The following is a 26603-nucleotide window of genomic DNA, read 5'->3' on the forward strand; positions in this document are numbered from 1 at the left end:
TTCCAAACCACTTCTTGCCTGAATAATATATGTGTTCACGTTGTATAGACTACTCATTTAGAAAAGCCTAGAACATTACTCTTGAGTTGAAGAATTTCTATCCTATTCTGCAACATGAAATCAACTGTTGATTTTTGCAATACCAAGAGCAAATAACTCTATGTTTTCCATTTACCCGGATACGACCGAATATTTTAATTCACTAAACAACACACGTCCATTTCGGTGAAAATAATCATGACAATTTACTGAAAAAGCAAATGTTTGAAGTAGTACATTATCATTAAAAATCCATGAATTTTCATATTAGTAACCTTCACATATCATATAACTAAATACAAAATGACCGTGATTTAAGGTGTTAATCTTGGAAATACAGATAAAGGTTCAGAGGTCCCTTGGCTAATCTCTTGTTTATTGTTGATGTTGATCTTATTGTTCATATTGAGGGTAAGGCAATACTCATTGATAATGACAGCATGCTTCTAGGTAGGTTTTATTTTGCATATGTACACAGATATATTGATTTGCATAAAAAAATCTCTAAAACAAATCCATGAAATTGAAAGATTATATGGTAGAACACACTTAAACAGGTCAGTAGATTATATGTGTAATTTAATGGCTAGATAAGTGAATTGTTAAGAAGACAAGTCATGTCTGTGCGTGTGTGGCATGTGGTCTGTTGTCATAAATATATGTAACAGCAGTTGTCAACCTGAATTTATTACTCTTTATGTTTATTTAATTGACAAACAATATGTACACACATATACATATATATATATATATTTTAATTATTTAATTTTTATATTTGAAAATATTTATTTCCTGAGTACTTTTGACAAATAAGGCGATACAGCCAGGGGACTGTAAAGCCTTCTACAAAGTTGTTATAGAGGTGAGTGTTGAACAATGGGATACACCTGGATTGGTTTCTTTTAAAAAAAGACACAACAACACACTACAACTTATTCACTCACCAATCACTCATATAATGTTGAAACAATTACAAAACATTTTGACACTTTGGGGTTCAACATTATCAAGACTAACTACTTGACCATCAAAGGCAATTAGAAAACAATCAGAAAGATCACTTGAAATTTGCAAGATCATGATATAACATCCACTTTCAAAAAAATTATCTTCTTCGCTTTCACTAAATGATATATTCTTTTTGATAAGATACCTATTATGTACATATTGTTTAATGTGTTTAAAACTAAGAGTAATTTTTAATACTTTACATTTATAGATGAAAAATTTACCTAACAATAATAATAGATAAAAAATATTATCAGTATATATGTTTTTTCTCATTCCAAACACAATAAGTCGTAGATCAAAGTTGATATGTTGATATACATATGTTTATATATTATTGTTCATGGACTCATGATGTTGATTGTATCGCTAAAACGATGCACCCATTTTACTGTCTTAGAGGTTTTAAATATCGTCTCTCATGTAAAACCCTACAAACAATGTGCAAACAATTTATTTTCCAAATTTTCGATTATTGTTGTCACATCTGGGACAATTGTACCAAACAGCAAGCACTTACACTTGAAAAACGTATTCTTCATGCACTTAGAACTATTTGGGGTGGTGTTCACATTATGAGTCATAAAATTTTTTATTATAAGACAAATTTCCAACCACTATGCACGTGAAGAAACATCCAAAAACTAACAATTTTTTAATAAAATTAATAACATTTTAACTCCAAAATATCGTTCCTCCTAAGGTATCTGACACTACAAACTACAATTTCCGAGGCTGTTTCAAACTTCAAACTACAGATTTAAAAAGTGCAAATTATGCCAAGTCAGTTCTCCCAGATACAGTAGAATTGTGGAATTAAAATGTATTTTTATGCTGAAAGATATTCATTACTATACAGCTCTAATGGATCTTCTAAAGATGATCTTGAAATATTTGAATCTATCCATTCTTTCATTGTACTATCAGGCAGATTTGTGTTGTAAGTAGTTAAAACGAAATTGCACTAACTAGTACTTTGTGACACTTATAGTTCTAATGTTATAGGCTATTGGTTGTTTGTTTGTTAATTACATGTTTTTCTCCACATGATTGTTATATTAATACCTTATTTGCATCCCAGAGCTGTATTGAGATGAGGAAACATACTGCTTGTTTTCCAATCCGGTTACACTTTTTTAAATAAATGTGTTTAAACCATTTATATATGTATATATATTTATAACATGACACATGTCAATTTGAAATGTATTTCCTTGCTTTGAGTTACTTTCTCAAACACGTGTTTACTATAGTGAGTGAGTGAGTTAAGTTTTATGCCGCTTTTAGCAATATTCAAGTAATATGACGTCGTTGAACACCAGGAATGGGCCATATATGTAGGGAACCAAACCAGTGTCTTCGGCATGACAAACAAACGCTTTAACCACTGGGCTACCCCACCACCCTGTTTTTATAATATACTACTACTACCACTGCTGCTGCTGTTACTACTACTACTACTAGTAGTAGTACTATAGTATGACCAGAAATTATTGAGAATTTTAGGAATATGTTTAATTGGATTTCTAGAATAAACAACCTTGACCAGCTATCAAGTGCTTGGTTTCATTCAAGAGAGACAACTCCATTAATCCTTTTCATTAGTTTGTGAAGAGTTATCCCCCTTTGTTTACTTGCTAGCAGACGACAATTTCAGTGATCCTCAGTATGGATGATTTAGAGAAGAGGAAGTTGATTTCAGAGTATTATAACAAGGACATCAGATCAGCTAAAGTGATTTCAAGCAGAACAGGCATCCATTTGTCCACTGTTTATCATGTTTGAAAAATATTGCAAATGAATATGGCATTGAGCACCAGGGAGGCGCAGGTAGGTCCAGAAACTTGACTGTCGGTGACAGCAGGAGGCTTGGTATTCTTGTTTCTAAAAACAAACGAAAGAGTTTAGAAAACTTAAGGCTGGATATGATTGATAGAGGAACTGTGGCTGTCGGTAAGGAGACAATTAGAACTGCGCTGCATGCAATGGGTTGGCAGAAAAGCCGAGGAATTCCATCACCGATCATGAAACCTGAACAAAAGGAGCGAAGGATGAACTGGTGCTTACAGCATAGAAATTTTAACTGGGACAATGTGATTTTCTCAGTTGAAAGTTCTGTGTGGCTGTTTCCTAATACACTGAAATTCTGGACCAAACAAACTGAGAAACCTTTGTATCAGCGCCCAAAGTACAGTCCGAAATTTAACGTGTGGGGTGGCATATCTGTGTTAGGGGCAACGCCCCTCTGTGTATTTGAAGGGAATATAAACAGTGAGCAGTACACAGATATATGCTCGAGGGACATTTACTTCCATCTGCTCATGTGTTCTATGGAAATGTTTGGATTTGCCAGCAGGACAACGACCCAAAACATCGTTCAAAGCATTCACAGGCCTGGTTTCGGACCCAAAATATGACATTATTAGATTGGCCAAGCTGTAGCCCTGACCTAAATCCAATAGAAAATGTTTGGGGACTTATGAAGGAAAGTGTCAATAAGAAAAATCTGACAAATATTGCTGAAATGAAAGAAGAGGTGGTCCGATATTGGGACAGCATGGACCACGACTTTCTAACTTCTTTGATCAGTAGTATGCCCCGCTGCATTGAAGCCTGCATTGCTGCCCATGGTGACTTGACAAAATACTAACTGTTCACCTGTCTTTGAATCTGGAGTTATGTTCTGCTAATATTCACATTAATACGTGAGTAATGAGTGAAAAAAATATTAAAAATTACAATCTTTAAATTGTCAATAATTTCTGGTTGTACTGTACTACTATTACTAATACTACTACTACTACACTAAAATGGATACACAATGCCAGTTAGAAAGTGGTCAAATGCCATTTCAGAAAGTGGTCAAATGCAAAATATGTAATATCTGGAGATTTCACTTTCATTAATGGGTACAACAAGGACTGGTCGGCTTCGAGGAGTCAGATTTGAGTGGGATATTACTTCAGCGGCATGGTATCTCAGTTAATCCCCATCTGGGCTAGTACAAGCATTTGAACTGACACTGTCAGAATGAGGCACCTAATTGCCAGCACACAAAGTCAGTGATCTAACCCACTCAGCCACCACATCTTCCACAACAATTCAGGAACTCTAATAACAAATTTAACATCTAACATAAATAATAGTAGTTCAGATGAAATTCGTCTCTACAGCCAGACCAATTTTATTTCATGTTTTACGGATTTTTTTCCTCAGAAAACCTAAAGGCCGGAGATAATGCAAAAACACAAAACAAAAAACAACATCACCAGTCATAGTAATATTCCTTTTAAATGCTATACGTATTTACTTTTGGCAATTTATGAAGTGTATATGGGGCAAAAAAAACAGTCCAAAAAGAGTTTCTTGTTAGTTTACATTTTTGGCCAATAAAAACATTATGATTTATAGTTTGAGCGGGGAAAATTAAATATTATATTTTGTCTTATTCTTGAAAAAATACAACCGGCGGATCCATAAAACAAGAAATAAAATTGGTCTGGCCTAAACTAGCTAAAAATTATCTAAATACTATGCAATGTAGTTGTGAGAATCGATGGTGGTGTCCAATGCTACAATCCAATAGACTGTAATATCACATACCTCTTTCAAGCAGTGATAGTTTTACTTGTTTTGATAGGTGGGTATGTCCATGAAACAGGTGTTGTAGCTAAATATATATTAAAAGTGGAAGTTACTGGTGCATGATAATGTGTTTGTGCACAGTCAACGACATCTGATGAGCAATGGGATTCCTCAAACATGGAGGTGTGTTCTTTGTGTCATTTTACCAAGTTAACTATGGTGCAACTGCATCGATGTTTTGTCACAATATCTTTCGTTGGTTTATTTTAGGAAGTTATTTTTTGAGGGACAGACATATAGCTTGGAGCCCTGTATTCTGAATGACATGTTCAATGCATTTATGGAGATCCAATGTACCTACCCTTAAATCTGAGAAAAATATAGCATAAATGTTACTTCAAACTTTATGCTTGACCAGATATGTCCAAAATCTGCTTCCTTGACAGCTTGTTTTGCTTGAAACGTTTATTTTCAGAGTTACTTGTAGAAACGGAATCAAGAACTGTATCAAAAACTGTATAGCCTTCTTAGGATAATAGCCTCAGACTTTTGCATGTATTTTCATTAAAACATATAATTGAGATTTCCCTTAGAAATGAAGGCACCCTTGAAATTCATTTGTAAATTTTCCAATGTCTGTGTATCCACACATTAACATGTGTCACCTACTAAGCTTGCTTTTTAACAAAGCACTTATCATAATAATAATAATGTGTCCATTTATATAGCGCGCCTCACTCCACACCAGGTATGCCCACAGTGCTAACAATGAATAGCACAGCACATTATTACCCTGGATAACCAAAGCTGTTATGTGCAAGAAGGTTATAGTCACATGACTTATCCCACCGGGTACCCATTTTCTGCTGGGTGAGCAGAGACAATTTTGAACAAACTCACTTGCCTAAGGTGAGACCACAAGTCAGGATGCAAGCTGCAAAACACGGTCACCCATCCAAGGACTCTCGTTGCTCAACGTTGCTTAACATTGCTTAATTTGCTTAACTTTACCTGATTTGACCTGAGCTCTGTGCTCAAGACCACCACACTCAGCAGTATTCCAGCTATGTGAAAGCAGTTGAATCTATACTGGACAATCCAGTGATTGACATCATGAGCATAAATCAACATATTTGGGATAGAATGACATGCATCAACCAAAATCAGAGAGCCTGACCATCTGATCTGATTAGTTGCCTCTTGCGATAATCATGGGTTATTGAAGACCAGTTCTAACCCAGGTGTTCAATCAGGGGTGGAAATAACTTTAAAATTGATAGTGTACTCCCGTACAGTGGCACATGTAAAGTCACTTGCCCTGATAATTTTTCCACTATACCAACCGATTTCTTGCTGATTTTTTAAATAAACATCATAATTACCATTGGAAAGTCAACTGGACACCGGTACAGTGTGATATACAAATTTGCTTGCCCGACAGAAAAAAACACTGGACTCGGACGTCTGGCAATGGGTTATTTCCATCCCTGTCAATACTGACAACTTAATGGATAACAACTTCATGTTTGTTGTGAGTGTGTACAGATTCTTGTACCATTGTGTAGCAGGAATGTTCAAAGAATATTAACTGAAGAGACTTGTGAGTATCAGAATGCTGATTTCTATTTTCAGAATTGAACCGAGTTGGGAAATGGGCTGAAGAAGGCATCCACTGTGACCTATGCCAACATTGATAACAAAAGACGCACAAGAAAATGTCATACCCGCTATATTTGTTGTCGTGTTGCCATGGCGACAGTGATGGTCATTTACTCAACTCAACATTGTCACGTGATCACCTGATTTTTACTGATGACATCACCAATGTGTTTTGCATCATATCATCAACTTTGAGTTTACTGGGAGTTTTTTTATCTGCTGTTGCCTCGAGGTAACCTTGACCTTACCACACCTTTGACCCACACAAGACTTTTGACGGGTCCATCTCTCAAGTCAACAGTTTTGTCACTGTTTGCTGCGGATTGTTTGGCTGCAACTGGTAAGACACACATGTAAAGCCTTGTTCAATCTAACTGAGATCAGAACTTTTATTGTGATTCAGTACCTTTTTGTTTAAAGGAGTGAGTGAGTGAGTGAGTGAGTGAGTATGGTTTTACACCGCTTTAAGCAATATTCAAGCAATATCACGGCGGGGGACACCAGAAATGGGCTTCACACATTGTACCCATGTAGGGAATTGAACCCGGGTCTCAGTGTGACGAGCGTGTTTAAAGGATACTCCATGGGAGCAGTGTGCAAAATACCCACTGGCCTGCTACCCCGTGGCTAGTAAAAATCAAGTCAGGACAGTAAATCTCCACAATCACTGGCCCGACTGGCTAGTGAATTTTCATCAGGTCATTTTGTAAATAAATACTCTCTCCGACTTTGTGGAACACGTGCCTGTGTCATTTTGTTAATTTATAACACACTTTTAAATCATGCATGAATGAATGAATGAATGAATGAATGAATGAATGAATGTTTATTTAGACTAAAGGTCAATCACTTGTACATTCAATAATGATTTAACGTGCACATATGTATAACATTTCTCCCCGCCCCTCCCTCCCCATGGTGTCAGACCCGTAAGATGCATAAAGATTCAAACAAATTAAATTCAGCTGTTGCTTTCTCCTTAAGTAGGATTATGGTCTGATGAAATTGTTCATCATATTAGCAGCTTAATGATGAAACCCGTGTCATGCCGACAATATCTTATTCTCATTTATTTTGGTAATCTGTTCCTTAGTTTCTACATTCAAATGTTGGGCGAGTGAATTATTTTGTGGGCTAATAACTTTCAGGCATAACTAGTCCAACTGGCTAGCAAAATTTGGAAATTATTTTGCACACTGCATGGGAGGTAACACACCTCATAGACCTTTAAAATCATTAATGCAGCAGTTACTAGTAGTAATACTCACTCACCATAGGAGGTTGTGTAAGATTAATATTCTCATCAGCCTTGATTTAACTTATAAATTGTTGGTATGAGTGGGTGACACATTCAGACAAGCATATCTGATTTCTGGACCTGAACAAAATCAGTTCCATATGTGATTAAAAAGGTCAGGCTATAATAGTGTTCACAGTGAAAACATGTTAAGGACATATCGTGAAGGAATATTTTGAGCATGTCAAGCTGACTTCTTTGTGACTCATATTGTTTGCCTTCAGAAATTGTATATGGATTTGAACTGTAAATCTAGTGAAAATGAATTAGGATTTATTTTCAAACTTGAGACTTTGGAACTGCTATCAAATAATTTTAATAGTTATGACATCAGAACTTTTATTCATCAATTGTAAATCTAGTGAAAGTTGAATGTCCATAACTTTTAAAGGCACTATATCACACCGCACTTCTCTAAAAATAAATAATGCATTTCTCTCAATAATACTATCAGCTCTCAGGGAAGCTACCATATAATTTACAACAATTACATATTTAGATTACAGTACTAAATTAAAAATTTCAAATGAATTAATGCAACGTTGCATTAAATTGACTCTCGCGCCCTCTACCGGCCAAAGATTCTTTCAAGCGAAACCCTATAGAGTTATGTCCCTTGAAGTGCTCTTTACGAATGTCATACACACAACTTGTTATTGAAACCAGTTCGGCAAACACCGACAACACTGTGTACAACAGTTTTCGATGTACGGTGCAATTGTTTACATTCCATATATGGCAAGTCTTCTCTGTTTGGAAGCTGTTTGCCTCAAAGTTTCAGTTATCAATTTCAGGCAAGTCGTAAGGAAAAATAAGTCTTTTATTGAATCAATAGGAAGCTAAAGTGAGTGCATATGACCCAAAATATATAATATAGGCCAAAATATTGTCGAAAATGTGTGACATTGTGCCTTTAAGGAATAAAGATTTATTTTCCAACTTCAGATTTTGAAACTGCCCGATGTTGTTATATTAATGTGATATTGCAGGGATCCTGATCCGATCGTGTGTGTGGCTGGGTGGGTACCCAGTACCGGCTGCCTACTCTAAAGGAACTTTGGAGACAAACTCCTACGGATTCTGTATTGCAATAAATGTGAGTGAACAATGTTGGAATGGAATACATTGCATAGAATTGTCCCAGACTAAACAGGGGAAACGTGTGTCACGTCTGGGCTTACCATATGTATGGAATCAGCCCAGACTCCCAACCTCCCGGTCTGAACACACCAAACATGGGTGTCTGGTCTTACTGTAGCTTACATCTTCCTTCAGGATATTGCACCGATGTATGTCAGTCGCAGCCATGGCTACAATCAATGAGTATGGTCTTCACCCTATTGTCTTCATTTCTTTACAGAGACTCCATTGTGATTCAGTTCTCAAAAGTGTATAATTGTGGGAAAGGAATCTGCTTATAAATATATATAGAGATAATTAGATAAAACTAGTAATGTTTATGCCTTTAGTTCAGTCTTTATATGAGAGGTTCACAACTTATCAATCACTCCTCATTCTGCAAAAAATGTACATTTGGTACACTTTTGTGTCCAAGTTTATACACTCTGAATACATACTATTCCGTACATTGTGTCTCATGCACCAGTGGAGGTCCGGGTTAGAATATTGATCTTCAGTAACCCATGCCTGTCGTAAGAGGCGACTAACGGGATTGGGTGGTCAGACTCGCTGACTTGGTTGACTGCTAACTCTTTGTCCTGCTTCACAGGTCTTGATCCAGTACTTCTATTTGTGCACATACTTCTGGAATCTCAACTTTGCACTGGAGCTCTTCACATCACTTAAAAACTGGCCAAAGTGAGTTTCTCTTTTGTCATCATTTAAAGGAAAAGTCACAGATAGATTTCTGTTTTGAATCATGGTTTTAGATCAAGTATGACAGTTGTGTTAGGCATAACATTTAGATTGGAGTGTGTGTAAACTGTTATGTATTTTGGCTGTTGAATATTCATGGTCAATCAGGTGCTGTTCAAAATTAAGTAAAATATAAAATAGTCTCAAATCTATGTCTGCTTCTGATAACTGGTACTCCTGCACCAAATTATGTCAGTGGTGTCAAAATACTGTTATACCTGTTGACTGATGTGGGCAGACAGGTGTTGAATAGTGCTATGGACACTGTCACCAGGTCTGCCTGGTCAAGGAACATGCTGGGCTGGGTGCTTCCTGGGGTTCTGTGTATCATAGGAGCAGTGGTGGCCTTCTACCCTTCACTAGACAGGTGAGAGCTTCCCTCCCTTCACTAGACAGGTGAGAGCTTCCCTCCCCCTCCACCAGACAGGTGAGAGCTTCCCTCCCTTCACTAGACAGGTGAGAGCTTCCCTCCCTTCACTAGACAGGTGAGAGCTTCCCTCCCTTCACTAGACAGGTGAGAGCTTACCTCCTTCACTAGACAGGTGAGAGCTTACCTCCTTCACTAGACAGGTGAGAGCTTACCTCCTTCACTAGACAGGTGAGAGCTTCCCTCCTTCACTAGACCTCCTTTCACTAGACAGGTGAGAGCTTACCTCCTTCACTAGACAGGTGAGAGCTTCCCTCCTTCACTAGACAGGTGAGAGCTTCCCTCCCTCCACTAGACAGGTGAGAGCTTCCCTCCCTTCACTAGACAGGTGAGAGCTACCTCCCTTCACTAGACAGGTGAGAGCTTCCCTCCCTTCACTAGACAGGTGAGAGCTTCCCTCCCCTCACTAGACAGAGAGCTTACCTCCTTCACTAGACAGAGCTTTCCTCCTTCACTAGACAGGTGAGAGCTTTCCTCCTTCACTAGACAGGTGAGAGACAGGTGAGAGCTTCCCTCTCTTCACTAGACAGGTGAGAGCTTCCTCCTTCACTAGACAGGTGAGAGCTTCACTCTCCCTTCACTAGACAGGTGAGAGCTTCCCTCCCTTCACTAGACAGGTGAGAGCTTCCCTCCTTCACTAGACAGGTGAGAGCTTCCCTCCCTCCACTAGACAGGTGAGAGCTTCCCTCCCTCCACTAAACAGGTGAGAGCTTCCCTCCCTTCACTAGACAGGTGAGAGCATACCTCCCTTCACTAGACAGGTGAGAGCATACCTCCTTCACTAGACAGGTGAGAGCTTCACTAGACAGGTGAGAGCTTCCCTCCTTCACTAGACAGGTGAGAGCTTACCTCTTTCACTAGACAGGTGAGAGCTTCCCTCCCTCCACTAGACAGGCGAGAGCTTCCCTCCCTCCACTAAACAGGTGAGAGCTTCCCTCCCTTCACTAGACAGGTGAGAGCATACCTCCCTTCACTAGACAGGTGAGAGCTTACCTCCTTCACTAGACAGGTGAGAGCATACCTCCTTCACTAGCCAGGTGAGAGCTTCCCTCCCTCCACTAGACAGGTGAGAGCTTTCTTCTCTTCACTAGACAAGTGAGAACATTCCTCTCTTCAATGGACAGGTGAGAGCTTTCCTCTCTTCAATGGACAGGTGAGAGCTTTCCTCTCTTCACTAGACCGGTGAGAGCTTTCCTCTCTTCACTACACAGGCGAGAACATTCCTCTCTTCACTAGACATCATGACTTCACTATTATCATGACAAACTCAAAGGGACTACATGTACTTATTTTACTTCAATATAACTGTAGTTATACCCATTTCAACTAAAATGTCATCTTCAGCATGTTCAATATAAATATAGTATACAGTATATAAAACCTACTGATGATATATTACTGTTTTAAGTGTTCAGGTATGTGAATATTATTATCGATGTGTATGAATGTGACCAACTGTATGATGCTGACAATATGGTATTGTCTTCAGATGCTACGGGACGAGGAACCTGGAATGGACAATCCTCTTCCTCTGCTTCTTTGTTCCAGTGTTGGTTGTGCTCTTCCTCAACCCCATCATCTTCCTCTATGCCACGAGAACCAGTAGGTATCTGGGAGGGTCTGACCTTTCTAATATCATCCTAGCCATCGATACACCATCCTCCCCTTGCCACGAGTCCATGCAGTGTTCGAAATAATCACCGGCCCAGAGGCCCAGCACCGGTTGTTATTGTATCGGGCTGGCAGTTTCAAATATTTGCAGGCCTTTGTGGCCTTTAGTAGATTATCTGTCATTATTTTATCTGTCATATATTTTTTTTTATCAACTGGAATCTTTCCCATAATTACTTTCTTTATTCACCCTCGGGAATCATCCATGATCCATCATGTTACGATAACTTTTCTCATACAGTTTTACTTCCTGATATTTCAGGTTCAAGCACATAGGAATGTCAACTTTCTGGTGTTCCGTCTTTAACAAAGCGGCATAAAACCATGTGCCACTCTCTCTGTGCCATAGGTTTAATTGATTTTGTAGAAACGGTATGAAATTGTGTACAGTGTAGTCTATTTTGTTTTTATTGGTTTGACTTACAAAATGAATCTGCAGATTTTATTCAGGGCCCGTAGATTTTAAAGCCTGCAGGCGGCAGCAGACCCTGATGGCCAAATGGCAAATTTAAGTATTGCAAACACTTTGTCCATGCCTCTTTATCTGTCCACACTGTGTCCATGCCTCTTTATCTGTCCATAGTTGTCATTAACTACATATATGTTTAGATCTATACAGTCAGTCTGGCATTCTAACTGCCTGTGTAGGGATGACCACGAATAGGATGTGCCCTTGTCAAAAACGCCCTTAGGTTTGCTGGAACTTTATTCACCACCATAATATTCTGTTCATTGTGTATTTGTTTAATGTGGATATATATTTGTGTAACCATCTAAAAACATTTGGACTGTCTTCATCCTCGTCATCGTATAATTCTGCTAGTCCCCTGTTTAGATGTGTACATGTTGACAGATGTATATCTGTCTGTACAGAGACAGCTGATCATCGTCAGCTCATTATAACATTGATGAATGTTTGTCAGTTTCAAAACAGATGTTCATAAATTAATTGGATATAATATTGATGCATGTATGTCTGTCAGTTCGGAAACAGCTCAGAAACAGCTGATGATCGTCAGCTCATTATAGCATTGATGATGTTTGTCTGTCAGTTCGGAAACAGCTGATCTTCAACTCGGGGAAGTACACCCACTCGGAGCGAGACCTGGTTGAGGCAGTACAGCTCAAGCTTGCTCTCATCTTCATGGTGTTCATATTTTGGTGAGTTGCTGTCTTAAGGACTCGTGAAGATCCCGGGTTAGACTTGGTCTTCAGCAAACAATGCTTGTCGTAAGAGGCAATTAACAGGATCCCGTGGTCAGACTCACTGACTTTGTTGACATCAATGTATCCCAATTGCGTAGATCAATACTCATGATGACGTACGTTTACTGGAATATATATTATATTCCACCGCCATACAGAATACTGCTGAGTGGTGCCTTAAACAAAGAAAGAAACATACTCTAAGCCAGCTGTAGCAATCAGCTGTGCACACATATTCTTCCCAAGCTGCTGGTATGTCATGGCCTATTCATCATAAATATCACTGTACCATGTGCATGTTTACCTCAGGTTAGGTACCCAAAGTTGTTCAAGAGGTTCTCAGATGTTCAAAATGGCCGCTGTGGCAGCCATATTGAAAAATCAAATTAGGCTTGATACAGGATTTACTGAATGATCCTCTTACTTACAGTAAACAAAGGTGACATTTTTTACAGCTGGACACCCAATATCATAGCTGCTGTACTGGAAAGTATTCCTGGAGAAGACGCCTCTTTCTTTGATGTTCTTCAGATTCTTTGGATAGTCATGGTAAGTCGCTGGAAGAGGTATGAATTATTTGGGTTTTAATACGCCTTTTGGATTATCTAGTGTAAAAACGTATCTGGTAATCAAATGAAATTAATACATTATACTAATTTAGATGATTTTGATGTAGATACAAATATAAACCCTAGGGGTAAAAATACATAAATTTTAGGCAAGTAAAAATTTCGACCTTTAATTGACTTAAATCATCTACATTTTAGGGGTAAATTATCGTGTTTACAGGCTTGTATAAACCTGAAATCGTGACAATTGTTGTGGAAAATGAAAGCTATATGTTCTCACAATCTACTGTCATTTAATTTTCTCTTCTGCTTTGCCTAGTTTCGAGGGGAGTTACAACTTGTTTTCATAGGCGCTTCTGTCACAATTGATTGGTGTCGTTAGGCCCTATTTGTATAATGACTGATCCAAATTGATCCCATTTCTGTGTTTTTACCTCGATATTTAATCATGTCATGTAAAAATCTGTTTGTATTCTCAAAACAGTGTCGGCCCATAAGTTTTCACATGCAATACAGCAATTAATACTCCCTTGTTGTAACCGTGTTAGGTGGTATAAACCTACACATGTTATTTGTCATCATTCACTTGATGGTCAGTTAATGAATTTATAACAGGTATAATTAGTGGTAACACACTTAGATTACCCGACAAAGGTTCCCATTTGGCATTTCTTGTGTCTGGAGTAAATATTCAACATTTATGAACATCGATCAAAGGATTAACCGATAACACGCTGATTGATTAATTACTTTTATCTTACACAGCGGAATTGTCAAAAGGTAGTGTTTATGTATGTAGATTTTACTAATCTATACTGAATACACTCTGCATTAATACGGTGTCTGTGTAAAAACAACGTCCTTCTTTCAAAGGATTAACCGGCAATACATTGATTGATTGCCCATTATTGGCTAACTAAATTACTGTTTTAATGAAAGGCGGACATTATGCAATTAGTTGCCAGGTGTGCTATCTTGGGTGACCAATGAGACTATACACCAATACCTGAAAAGATTTATCACTTTTTTCGTATATTAAACTGTTAAAAGACACATCATTTGGAACAGTTTTGTGGATATTGATGGATACATTCCTCAAACAAGGTAATGGCCTGATATTGTTCCTATAACTCCTTTAATCTGTTTTAATTTTAATATTTGCATTTTGTTTTTAATCATTTTGTCGAAAGCATTCAACAGAATCATTGTTTTCGGCCGTGAAGTGTAATGAGACAGACAACATACACTAGGGTGTGTGAGCGAATTATGATTCACATTGACAAACTATAAAATGTCTAGATATTACAGTTCTGTTATAAATTCACTATAAGTATCAGCAGATCGTCAGCTTTTTATTTAGTTTCAAAAATGCATAAAAGTATGATAATAAACTAATTAGGATTATAAGACCAAATATAAAGACATTAACATCGACTAGTATCTACATACTGGTGAGTGGACATTAACCATGTGAATGTAACAAGAAATTTATCGCTATGCAGTATTGTGACTTCCCCTCGACCCCACCTCGGGCTTCGTGGAAGAAATCGCTATGTTATAAGTTGTGTCATGCAAAACCCTTTGGTTATGATTCCAATACATATTTACTTCGAGTAGAAAGTAGTTTTGATTTTCTAACTTGATGAAAACAAACTATAATCTCATTAATTCTAACAGACTTTACGGATTTTCAAAATGATGGCTATCTGTCGGGAAACATCCGCCAGTCTGTGGATAAATGCTATTTAGGTTTGTTTTCACCGGAGTTACAAAAATCAAAACTACTTTCTACTGGTAGTAAAATATGTATTTTATTGATGGCTAATAGGATTTTGCATGACATAGCCGTGAAAACATAACAATTTCTCTCCTGGCAGCAGCCAGGTGGTGTCAATATAATATACTACTTTACAATATTATTGTTACTTGACCACAACCTCACTTTCGAGGAAGAAATCGTTATGTTACAAGTTGTGTTATGGAAAATCTTTTATGGTCATCAATCATATACATATTTTACTATAACTAGTAAGTAGTTTTGATTCTTTAACTTCCGTGAAGCGATCTGAACACAAGTAAGATATCGCTTTCAGGCTTCCACAACGCTAAACCGACTCACAAACATAACCCATTTAGAAGCACCTAACTCGCGGGTCCTGTGGAAATCTGTGCATGGTGACACCATCGCCTCGACCCAGAGCAATTGACGACAAAGCAACGATTCGCATGTCGTCGTTCATGTCGAAATCGTGCTACACTTTTCTATACAACTAACTGAAAATCGCGTTCCTCATATGAGCGTCACTGCAGTGCTCTGGCGACAGAGTTATTAACCTGTCTGTGGTTTCAAGTTGGCGTGAGAGGGAAGCAGGCGACTTTTTGGCCACTTTTAATCAGCTCGGTATTAATTAACCACAAGTTTTAAAGAATAAATTTGGTGTTCCGATAAGACTAACCACAAATCTTTCATATGTAATGGTTAAAAGAGTAACAAAAAACAAAGTTTAGTGGTTCATTAAGCATGGTCATACTCATTTAGATAAAGAAGTTGTATATCCACGGAGCTATCTACCTTATTCATCATACTTACTTCAAAATGCCTTTTGAAAATATCATGAAAATTAGCATGGTCATACTCACTGGAATAAAGAAGTTGTGTTTCCTGGAATTATCTCCCTTGAAGAAAAGGACATTTTTTATGGATAGACAACTTGTTATTGCAATAGATGCAACATTTCGGTGTAGATCCTAACACTGTTATCAAGCAAATTGTCTATCCATAAAAAGCGTTCCTCTTCATCATCCCTGCTTCTAAATGCCACTTAAAGACATTATCTCCCTTGTTCATCACACAACAACTTCCAAAAGACATTTAATGACAACATGAAAATTTCAATTAAACACAGTCTGTGAATAATCCTTATAACCCCTCCATGTTGCAGGCTATCTGTAATCCATGCCAAGCTCTACTGAACTGTCTGGCGTACTATGGATGGCCCGGGTGGAAGGCATCGTGTGAGGCTATCACAGACTTCCTGTGTCACAAAAACAACACAGCTGCAGGGGAGAGAAGTGCTCTGTTCCTCTCAACATCGGACGGACAGAAAGGGGAGGCCACTCCCATTCTTACATTCCGAGGTCGGAGCGGAAGTGTCTTCTACACAGACAACTAACTGCAGTGAATTCCAGCAGAGACCATATATAATAGAGAGCTTCCCTCCCTCAATTATATGGTCTCTGATTCTAGGTTCCCAGTGTCTCAGCTCATCTAGATTGAAGGCCTAAGATATCATGTTTATTTAACCAGTCTGCAAGCCATTTTCATAGCACTTCCATATTTGTAAACCTTTGGTAGCTAGAACGTAGTGATATTTTATCGCACTAAAATCTTTGGTCTGTCTCCCCACATGGGTACAATATAGCCTATTGTCTGGTGTCCGTCACTAAGACTGACTGACTGAGTTTGGTTTTACGCCGCTTTTAGCAATATTCCAGCAATATCACGGCGGGGGACACCAGAAATGGGCTTAACACATTGTGCCCATGTGGGGAATCGAACCCGGGTCTTCGACACAAGGCTACCCCACCACCCACCGCCACTATGATATGGATATAGCAGCCTAGTGGTAAATGCAAATGAAGGCCCAGGTTCAATTTTGTGAAGCCCATTCCTGGTGTCTCCATTGCTGGAATATTGCTAAAAGTGGCATACCTTACTCTTCCACTCACTCACCCTAGCATTATGGTGACTTAAACATTGTTATTTGGTGAAACTATGAAGAACTCTGCTCAGCAAGTAATTGCAGTTACTTACAAAATAATTTCCACCCCATAATATGGCAACCCAGGCCAAGGTAGTGAGAGAATGAGTTTTTCGCAATATTCTACCAATATCACAGTAACACAAGAAATGGCCTCACATTATATACCAATGTGGGGAATTGGACCAGGCCTTCAATGTGACAAGTGAGCACTTTAACCCCTTGGCTACTCCACAATCTCTGTTAGGTGAGTGAGTTTAGTTTTACGCTGCACTCAGCAATATTCCAGCTATATGGCGGTGGTCTGTAAATAATCGAGTCTGGACCAGACAATCCAGTGATCAACAGCATGAACATCGATCTATACAATTTGGATACTATATGACATGTGTCAACCAAGTAAGGGAGCCTGACCATGCGATCCCGTTAGTCGCCTCTTACGACAAGATGGGTTACTGAAGATCGATTCTAACCCAGATCTTCAAGGATCAAGTAAGAAAGTACCGGGACTGTGTAGTCATGTCATTTTATAGAACCCATCTTATAGTCAGGAATAGACAGTGCCATTTAGAAAGTGGTCAAATGTAAACATATGTTATATTTGTAAAGCACAGATTCTCGTACGTTTTGGGTTGAGTCCCATCCGGGATTCAAACCCACACCCTCAGAGTCAGGCACCTAACCAGATTTTTTGTGGAAGCCACGGTGGTCCATGAAATTGTTTGATAATATTGACACGATGACCCTGTTTATTTTCAAGTAACACATTTTGTGTTTTGTGTGTAATTAGTTAGAATTACTATAGTAGATCTATAGATAGATTGATTTATTTCAGTAGTTCTGCATGGCCTAAGGTGCATTGAAGTAACCATTAACAAGAGGCCGGTGTAGTCCAAGGCGCCAGGCTAGTGATCCAGCGAGCATGAGGTGCCGGGATTGAGCCCACCTGTGACCAGATGTAAAAACCTTGGAGTCAACTTTGTGTGCAGACTCTTTCAGTGTTGTCACAACCCCTAGTGTACAGTACACAACCCTGTGCACTTAAAAGAACCTACGAATCCATTGGTAAATGACCACATGGTGGCCACATGAACACGTGCAAACACTTAGTTGTGGGTACAGCAACGTGCAGTAAACTTGGACAAAGTACTGTGACTATGTGTCCCAGTCCACCCAGCTGTGAATGGGTACCTCAAAAGGATGGGAAAGTCACATTAACTCGGTGCACCTAGTGGCTGCAAGAGTTGTATGATCCCCAGGGAGTTGAGATTGGCAATATGATGTGCCGCTGAGACTGACATCCAATGATCAAGGGAAAAACAAAGAAGCGCTTTGAGCATGCTTGTGGGATGGACTATACCGCTATATAAATACCCATATAATTAAGATGCTCTACAGTTACGTCATTTTTAGCAATATTCCAGCAATATCACAGCGGGGAACACCAGAAATGGGCTTCACATATTGTACCCATCATGGCCATGTGGGGAATCAAACCCGGGTCTTCGGCGTGAAGAGCGAACGCTTTAACCACTAGATTACCCCACCGCCCTAAGGTACTCTACAATATCAGAGGTTTAACACATTGTGTATATACACTGTAAAGTTAATGTAACAAGTGACATATCACCATTGTTGAATAACTCATCTTGTATATTTATGTCGAAGACACCATATTTTTTACAAATAATGTAAACGTGATACTCATTTTCAATATGACCATCTTGGCATTTATCTCGATTTTATTATTTGGCTGTCTAATAGATTTGTGCTGGTTGTCAGAGAAACATGTAATGTACATCTTTGGCTCTCATAGAGATGCAGTACTGGATGAATGAGACACATCTTAACGCTGAAATTTGCTTGTACCATGTCTGTCTGCCTTGCAAAAGAAGACAAGTACACATGTACTAGGCCTGGGGCGGGTAACCCGGATACCTGGGACGGCTAGGCAATGAGTTGGACCCGGACCCATTATGATCATGTGACTAATAGATTAAACAATGTATTATGTTATTCTTTCGTGATTTACAGGTTGTATTGTCTTTGAAGATTTAGACATAATTTACAGTCACTTCTTTTGAATACAATTAATGGTTAAAATATTGAAAAGGTCGAAATTTTAGCCTCCGATCTAAAGAATATATTGCCATTTCTTGCAAATCTGATGTCAGGAATTAACACAACGGATATCCGGATTGTTTAGGGTAATAGGGCTGGGGTACCTGGGTAGAAAATTTGGACTCAACCCAGCTCTAACCTGTACACACATGATTGTCGTAATAGGCAACTAATGGGATAATATGGTCATGCCTGCTGACTTAGTTTCCACATGTTACCAATTGTGTACATAGATGTTCATGCTGTCAATCACTTGATTGTCTGGTCCAGACTGGATTATTTACAGTTGGATGTGACAATAAACAAAACACAAACAAATTTTAAAACAAAATCTAGATAAACAAATAACACAGGTACATGTGTATGAAAAGCAACAAACAAATATCTAACTTTTGATGAATAGTTCAACTTACCTTTTCCACTTAAATATTTCATTAAAGTTAACAAATAACCTAATACAGGTCTCACTGATTAGAAAGATGGTTTGGTGCTGGAATGTTCCTCATCCTAATTCATTACTTAATATATATAGTATAGTAATATTAACGCTGAAGGGGCCGTTGTCGGCACAGGTACTATAGATACGTACCCCAGGTACCTTTCTGCATACAGATATGTACCCTAAACAAAGTCAAAATACAGAAATGTACCTGGCACCCTAAAAGGCAGACGAGTCCATATTCCGCAATCCAAAAGTGAAACCGTATGTAGTTGTTCCCGTTCAACTGATTCCGAGTGGTATTCATGTGCATCGCGAAATATCCGTTACTGTGTATTCTCATTACTTACATAACACAATCAAATGTATCTAATACAACAGTATGACAGTTCCGTCAAGAAAAGCGAATGGGAATGGAATCGTCCTAGAGTACGTTTCTGTATTCTCATTATGGCCAAGGTACACAGAAACGTACCTGGGGTACATATCTGTAGTACCCGTGCCGACGACTCCTTCAGCAATATTAACTATAACCATCCATCTAAAGGGGGAGTAAACAAATCTAGTCTCAGTTATTGATCTCAAGTTAAGCAGAACTGTCCATTTCAAAGGGTTGTACTCAAACCTGATCTCAAAGGGTAAACTCAAACTGAACAGTGCAATCCATTTGGATTAGGTAACAGTCTGATTCAGCCATTTGCATTTGTGAAATCCTGTTACTCCAGATGGAGTTGTTCCCAGTGCAGTCATATGAAGTAATCACACAGTAAGGGACCGTTCATAATTTATGGCTAGGGGGTGATCATGATTTTAGAGGCGGGTGGGTGGGGTGTCACCCATTTTGTTCTGGGGAGCTAGGGGGTCAGCAATTTTGTACATAAAAATATGTTTAAAATTATGCTGAGAAATTATGGGATGGGGGTCATTGATTTTGTATATGACATGACGGGTGGGTGGGTGGGTCACCTATTTTGTTCACATATTTTAGGGGGATGTCATTCACATTGTACTTGCTTCTCCATAAAAATCATCATCACACACACACCCCAGCCATAAATTATGAACAGTCCCTAATTGCTCCTGTAATTATACGTCACTAATCATCCAGAAGACAATTAAGGTTACCAAGTAACAAGATCCAGATGTAAGATCTATATCACATTAAACCAGTGATGTATCCTCTTCAAAAGACATATTTATTTTGGTTTATGCATATATCATGATTTATATGCTAACTGATATAGCTATTAATATGCTTATTTATGAGTGTGGCATTAAGATTGACATTAGATACTTTTTGTTATGTTTTGAAGTGCTTTGCCAAAGGAATATATTTATCCCAGTTTCGTCAGTACGAACATATTTTTCTGCTTACTGTTCATGGGAATACATTTTATAAATATATAAAGACCCAAAAAATTATGTTGAATAATATTTTTTGTTATATATCTAGTCAAGATCGTCTTGTATTTGATACTGTGAGTTTATAAAACTATTAATGTGACATCTGAGTTTGTCTTTATTTTTATCCCAATTAGTGCCAAATTATACTACATCTGTTTCATTTGTTTTAATGTCATCTGAGCATTTTATCCTTAGGCCAGACCAACTTTGTTTTTTGTTTTACAGAACCACCAGTTGTATTTTTTCAAGAATAAGAAAAAAATCAATGCACAGTAATTCTAATGTTTTTTTATGTAAACTTAAATGCATTTCTTTCCTAAATTATTTTTTTGCCCCATAAAGACTTCATAAATTGCCAAAAGTAAAATACTTTTAGTATTTAAAAGTAATATTACATTGGTGATTTTTTCCCCCTCTTGCCTTTATGTTTTCTGTGGACAAAAATCCGTAAAACAAGACATGAAATTGGTCTGGCCTTAGCAAACTTTATCTTTTCATTTCTAGAAATATGATTTCCTGCTGCTATTACTTTCTATGTGGAATAACCTTCTGACTCTACACAATTGCAAAATATCGGCTTCGAACTTCACTTCAGGGCAGTAAACTGTAGTTCAGTAGACTACTGTAGTACCTTGCCCTTCGCTTGCAAGAGGCTTCACAGACCGGATAGGAGCACAAGCGCTCTGGGACAGAGTCTAGGGGCACGATGCTGTATGGAGCTTAGTTCAATACGGCAAATACAAAAGATGAATCAAGTAAGTGAAAAACAATGTTGCTATTTATTCTAATATGTACTTATTAGACTACTGTATCATTTTTACTGCAAATAGGCCTAAACGTAAGGCCAATATTTACTTGCATATTTAAATCTTCAGTATTCCATTCGAAATGGAAAATGCATCTTTGTGTTTTACTCTCATTAATCTTCAAGATATTTCAGCTTTTGCACGCACCTTCATCAGCGAAAGGCTGTTCCGGAGTAGTAGACAGTTTTGTGTAACACTTCATTTCTTTTACTGGTAAGCCAATCTATGATGTTTTGTCAGATTTCAAATATTCTCCGTGATCAAGTTCACATTTGATTCTAATTTTACTTGTGTTTTGTTTCTCTCAGTGAAATATTCGTTGACTGTCGGCAGAGATCCGAATGATATCTCCTAGACTCTAGGGCTCTGCTCTCGGTAGTCCAACTAGAGGAGTTTGCACTACAGCAAGGTGTAGGCTTTGGCTGAAATACGAGTTTATTCATATGAACTATGCTCTCGGATTTTGATAATGTAACTAACTTGGATTATATCATACAACCATCGGAAGGATATAAACTATGGCTAGAGTGCACTTAACCAAAAAAAGAAAATGTGCTTAAAAATTACAATAAGCATCATCATTATCAGTTTACGACAAATTAAGACAATGCCAATTTTCATTCACCACATTGGAAGTTACAATTTTCATAAATATTGAACTTGACTGCTTGGCCTTTTTAAATTATGATACTGTGATTGAAATATAATACATGGGGGTAAGAGTTCCGCCCGTAACCCCCGCTTGAAATGTATTCTGTTTATGATTATTATTTCAATCAAGGGTTTAGGTTTAGATTTAGCATTATGTTAGGGTTAGGGTTACGGTAGTCTTTCTATAAAAAATATCTATTCTTACTATAAATCTTAGGCATAGAATGATAAAAATATTGGTGGATATCTTTCCGTAAGCTACAGGCATGATGGTCCAAGGTTTTATATTATTCACACTGTTAGATAGCTGCCACCTAGTATCAGTGGTGAAATATAAACATGGTGATGACAAGTATGAAACAGTTGACTTCAAGCTCAAATTTCATACCCAAAAGTAAAATAAACCAACATTTAAACTTTATTATATTTTACAATTAATGGAAAATGGCAAAATACCCAGCTGAGTTTGAGTGAGGTAGGTACAATTTATGAGGTTACTCAAAGGAAATTATCCAGTACATAACTCAGTCACTCCAAAAATTATCTGTAGCTCTACATGGAAACAGATCATTTGTACGATTAGTATGAATAGTTACTGGTATTTTATATACAAATCAATATGAGCTTCAATATTTTGCATGATTAAAGATATTGCACATGTCGCATAATCTGTTACATATTAATGTCATGTATGATTATCTTTCCAGGCTACGTTTCTGTCGCTGAATCACCTGGTGGAAGATGGCTAGATCATTTCCTAAAACGGTTAACCATGTGTCAATAGTGAAAAAAACTGTCTATGTACATTCCCCACTTCACAGACGTCTTTGATGAGGAGTCGTTCTACATCTTTGCATTCCTGTTCACTGCTGCAACAATCATTGCTGCCGTAATTCTTGCACGAAAAACAACACTCAAAGACCATGGTCATGTGGACTAAGAATATGATTCGGCAGGAATGATACGGTGGTGATACGCTGTGTATGAACAGAGGTGATGCACTATGTATGAACAGAGGAGATAGCCTGTGTATGAACAGAGGTAATGTCCTCTGTATCACACTATTTTTATGAAAAGAAAACCCTTGTGCAATATGTTTCTATTGAGCACACCAACATGTTGAGTTAATATGAAGATGAAACTACATGTATTTCTCAGCCAACTTAACATTTTCAGTACAACATAATTTATTTTCTTTTGTCAGTAAGAAAATCTCTTATACCCTCTTATGTAAAGAAAGTGAACTATTAGTGTGAATTTACATTTTGCATCTGTTTTTATCATGTTTATCATCTATTATTTGAGGGATTTGATGAGGATGATATGTGAGATGAATGCATCTAATCCCGACTTTGTCATGTTATATTTATTTTTCTTGGTTGTGAGTATACCAGTACTACAAGCATGTTTATCTATATGTCCATCTCTTGTTTGATTGTTTTGCTCTGCAGTCATGTAATACTTACAGAGAAACCTTGAAAGCTGATGCTATTAGTATTATCTGGATATATTATTTTAAAGACAAAGTGGTCCAGGCAGAAGCTTCATTGAAACATTTTCTGAAAAAAAGCACTGTACTTGTAGTGACTCCCAGTCAAAATGAGTCGACAGTGATGTACCTAGCAGAGATGCCAACCCTTATAGTGTTATGGTAGATACTGAATTGATCCATTACTATTGCTTTAAGAAAATTTGAAAAAAGAAAACTGGTTATCAAAAATCATATTAATCATTAAAAAATGGATTACCTGGGTGAACAGAAAAAAATGACTTTATGCCATTGTGGGAATATATTTGTTCTCCTCAGTGGCCAGTAATTATCCTTAAGACTGCAGGAAGTTTTTCAGAAAATCCCAAATAGGAAATTATAGATTTTCCATTTATTATATTTATTTAGAACTTAAGTTTAGTCTTTGTAGACAGAGAAAGACACTTTAATGCTAGTTTAACATTGTTGCACTGTGTAAACACACAAAATGACACCATGTGCTGGAGTTGAATGTCATTGTTACAAAAAACCACAAAGGAAGACAAAACAATTTCATTGCAAATGTAGGGATTCTGTATGTTGTTGTGCTTTCTTGTGGATTGTGCCATTTGATAAGAGATTTATTAACCACACCAATGTAAGGTTGGCATCTCTGACCTAGCCGATAAATAACAATACTCTACTGACGACTTACTAGTGGGCCGGTGGGGTAGCCTAGTGGTTAAAGTGTTCGCTCTTCACGCCGAAGACTCGGGTTCGATTCCCCACATGGGTACAATGTGTGAAGCCCATTTCTGGTGTTCCCCGCCATGATATTGCTGGAATATTGCTACAAACGGCGTAAAACTGAACTCACTTACTAGTGCAGGAGCGATTGATCCCGTTATTGCCCACATGAATTTTGTGGTGGTGTTTACAGCTACAATTGATTATTAATCAATAACTGAGCTCCAATTATCAATCTGCATATTGTGGGTGATAACCATCACTAATACTGACTGATATACTTTATATATATTACTTTGTACCAATAATAGTTATCAACATTGTATGTGACAAGCTTTCAACTGGTCGGTGATCCAGTATGTATTTCAATACTTGTAAAAAGGCTACTTACCCTCAAATCATACTTGGTGAGCAACAGGTAGAACCACTATACTGTAGGGTTGCCAGGAGCGCTTAATCTGATCACTGACTTGTTGGTTTTTGATGTCCTCTAAGACCATGAGTAGCCTAGTGGTTAAAGCGTTCGCTCATCACGCCGAAGACCCAGGTTCAATTCCCTACATGGGTACAATGTGTAAAGCCCATTTCTGGTGTTCCCTGCAGTGATATTGCCGGAATATTGCTAAAAGTGGCGTACAACCAAACTTACTCACTCCAAGACCATGATGATCTTGTGTCTGCTAGCATTTTATGTTTCCATCCTTGTGTTTCAACCTGTGAATATTTCATGTTAGTTTCCAATGTAGCTTGGCTGTTCAGTGCAATATTGAGAAACGGGTTGTGTTTTTGTGCAATACACTGGTGATCGCATTGTTTACCAAGTCTCACTGTATTATATATTGTACTTTATGTTTATATCCAATTGATATTTATTTTCCTCTTTACCCAATGCAGTGTTGTGTTGATCTCATACATTTACACTTATTTATATCTCGGTTTGTTTGTATTTTGAATTTTTCTGCTTATCCTAGTCTCACAAGGACTAAAATGCAAAAGGAAGATTTTTTTGTCCCTGCTTTAATAGTTGTTGTGAAATTTGGTAAAGGGCCTGAACCTAATTCCCCAATCCTCTTAAAAAGAATTTGGATCTGAAAATTGAAAATATAATACATCTTACACATACAGGAGAGTCATCCAGGACATACAGGTCATATTACTATTAGCATTATTATTGATTTGTCTTTTTTTAGATGAACAATACCAATCATATTCAGTATTTTTGCTGAAGTCGGTCAATTCATGATTGCACTTTGTCAGAGTTAAAGAACAATAAAAATCATAATAACGTCTAAAAGGAATGTTTGGAAAGAGCAGTGTAGGGTTTGTTGTTTCTGTTTATGGTTAATCCTGTTAATCCAGATAGTAGTGTCCACAATCCAAAGGTCAGAACTACCAGTAATATTTTCTCACCTGAACTATCATTTTACCCAGTTTGAACAGTGACGGAAAGAGTCCTGAAAACAAAGCATCCAGATTAATAGAGTCTGGGTTCTCCAGATTTCACTGTAGGTACAAATTTCAGTGTGCAATATGTATTTATTGAAGTTGCTCATTTGTGATCCCATCGATGCTGCTTCTTACTGTATAATGTTGGTGAAATAAACTGGTTGAATTTTGACATATCAAGACTTCTGTTTTAGTAGGTGTGACAATAAGTCCTGTTAACACAAGTAAGTCTCTGTCAAGTCCTTTTTCTTCTGTGTTATGTCTGTCAACAGTAGGGGCGGTGGGGTAGCCTAGTGGTTAAAGCGTTGGCTCGTCACGCCGAAGACCCGGGTTGGAATCCCCATATGGGTACAATATGTGAAGCCCATTTCTGGTGTCCCCCGCTGTGATGTTGCTGGAATATTGCTAAAAGCGGCGTAAAACC

The 26603-nt window shown here is 37.8% G+C and overlaps 1 protein-coding gene and 2 long non-coding RNA genes across 3 annotated transcripts; 2 read left to right on the forward strand and 1 right to left on the reverse strand.

Moving 5' to 3' along the window:
• The first annotated feature begins 190 nt into the window (after positions 1 to 190).
• LOC124276933 (G-protein coupled receptor 143-like) lies at positions 191 to 17434 on the forward strand. Its single transcript, XM_046712595.1, has 9 exons — positions 191 to 489; positions 6265 to 6631; positions 8578 to 8684; positions 9318 to 9406; positions 9738 to 9830; positions 11380 to 11492; positions 12614 to 12722; positions 13223 to 13316; positions 16279 to 17434. The coding sequence occupies exons 5-9, from the start codon at positions 9757 to 9759 to the stop codon at positions 16507 to 16509; spliced, it is 621 nt and encodes a 206-aa protein (XP_046568551.1). The 5' UTR covers positions 191 to 489; positions 6265 to 6631; positions 8578 to 8684; positions 9318 to 9406; positions 9738 to 9756; the 3' UTR covers positions 16510 to 17434.
• On the reverse strand, positions 12905 to 21772 carry LOC124276951. Its single transcript, XR_006898700.1, has 3 exons — positions 21693 to 21772; positions 13196 to 13324; positions 12905 to 12943 (listed from the first exon to the last, which is right to left on the reverse strand). It is a non-coding gene; the product is annotated as an uncharacterized LOC124276951 (long non-coding RNA).
• A 237-nt stretch (positions 21773 to 22009) lies between these two features.
• On the forward strand, positions 22010 to 26353 carry LOC124276944. Its single transcript, XR_006898699.1, has 2 exons — positions 22010 to 22080; positions 23226 to 26353. It is a non-coding gene; the product is annotated as an uncharacterized LOC124276944 (long non-coding RNA).
• The last annotated feature ends 250 nt before the right edge of the window (positions 26354 to 26603 follow it).

The sequence above is a fragment of the Haliotis rubra genome, unplaced genomic scaffold, assembly GCF_003918875.1.
Source record: "Haliotis rubra isolate DU_JTF1 unplaced genomic scaffold, ASM391887v1 Scf1054, whole genome shotgun sequence".
Taxonomy (NCBI): domain Eukaryota; kingdom Metazoa; phylum Mollusca; class Gastropoda; order Lepetellida; family Haliotidae; genus Haliotis; species Haliotis rubra.

Excerpts from the sequence above, each read along its gene's own strand:
- LOC124276933 (XM_046712595.1), top strand. The coding sequence starts at position 9,757 with ATGCTGGGCTGGGTGCTTCCTGGGGTTCTGTGTATCATAGGAGCAGTG. Across the intron at positions 12,723-13,222 it reads TTCATGGTGTTCATATTTTG|CTGGACACCCAATATCATAG; the intron begins GTGAGTTGCTGT and ends CATTTTTTACAG. Across the intron at positions 13,317-16,278 it reads AGATTCTTTGGATAGTCATG|GCTATCTGTAATCCATGCCA; the intron begins GTAAGTCGCTGG and ends TCCATGTTGCAG.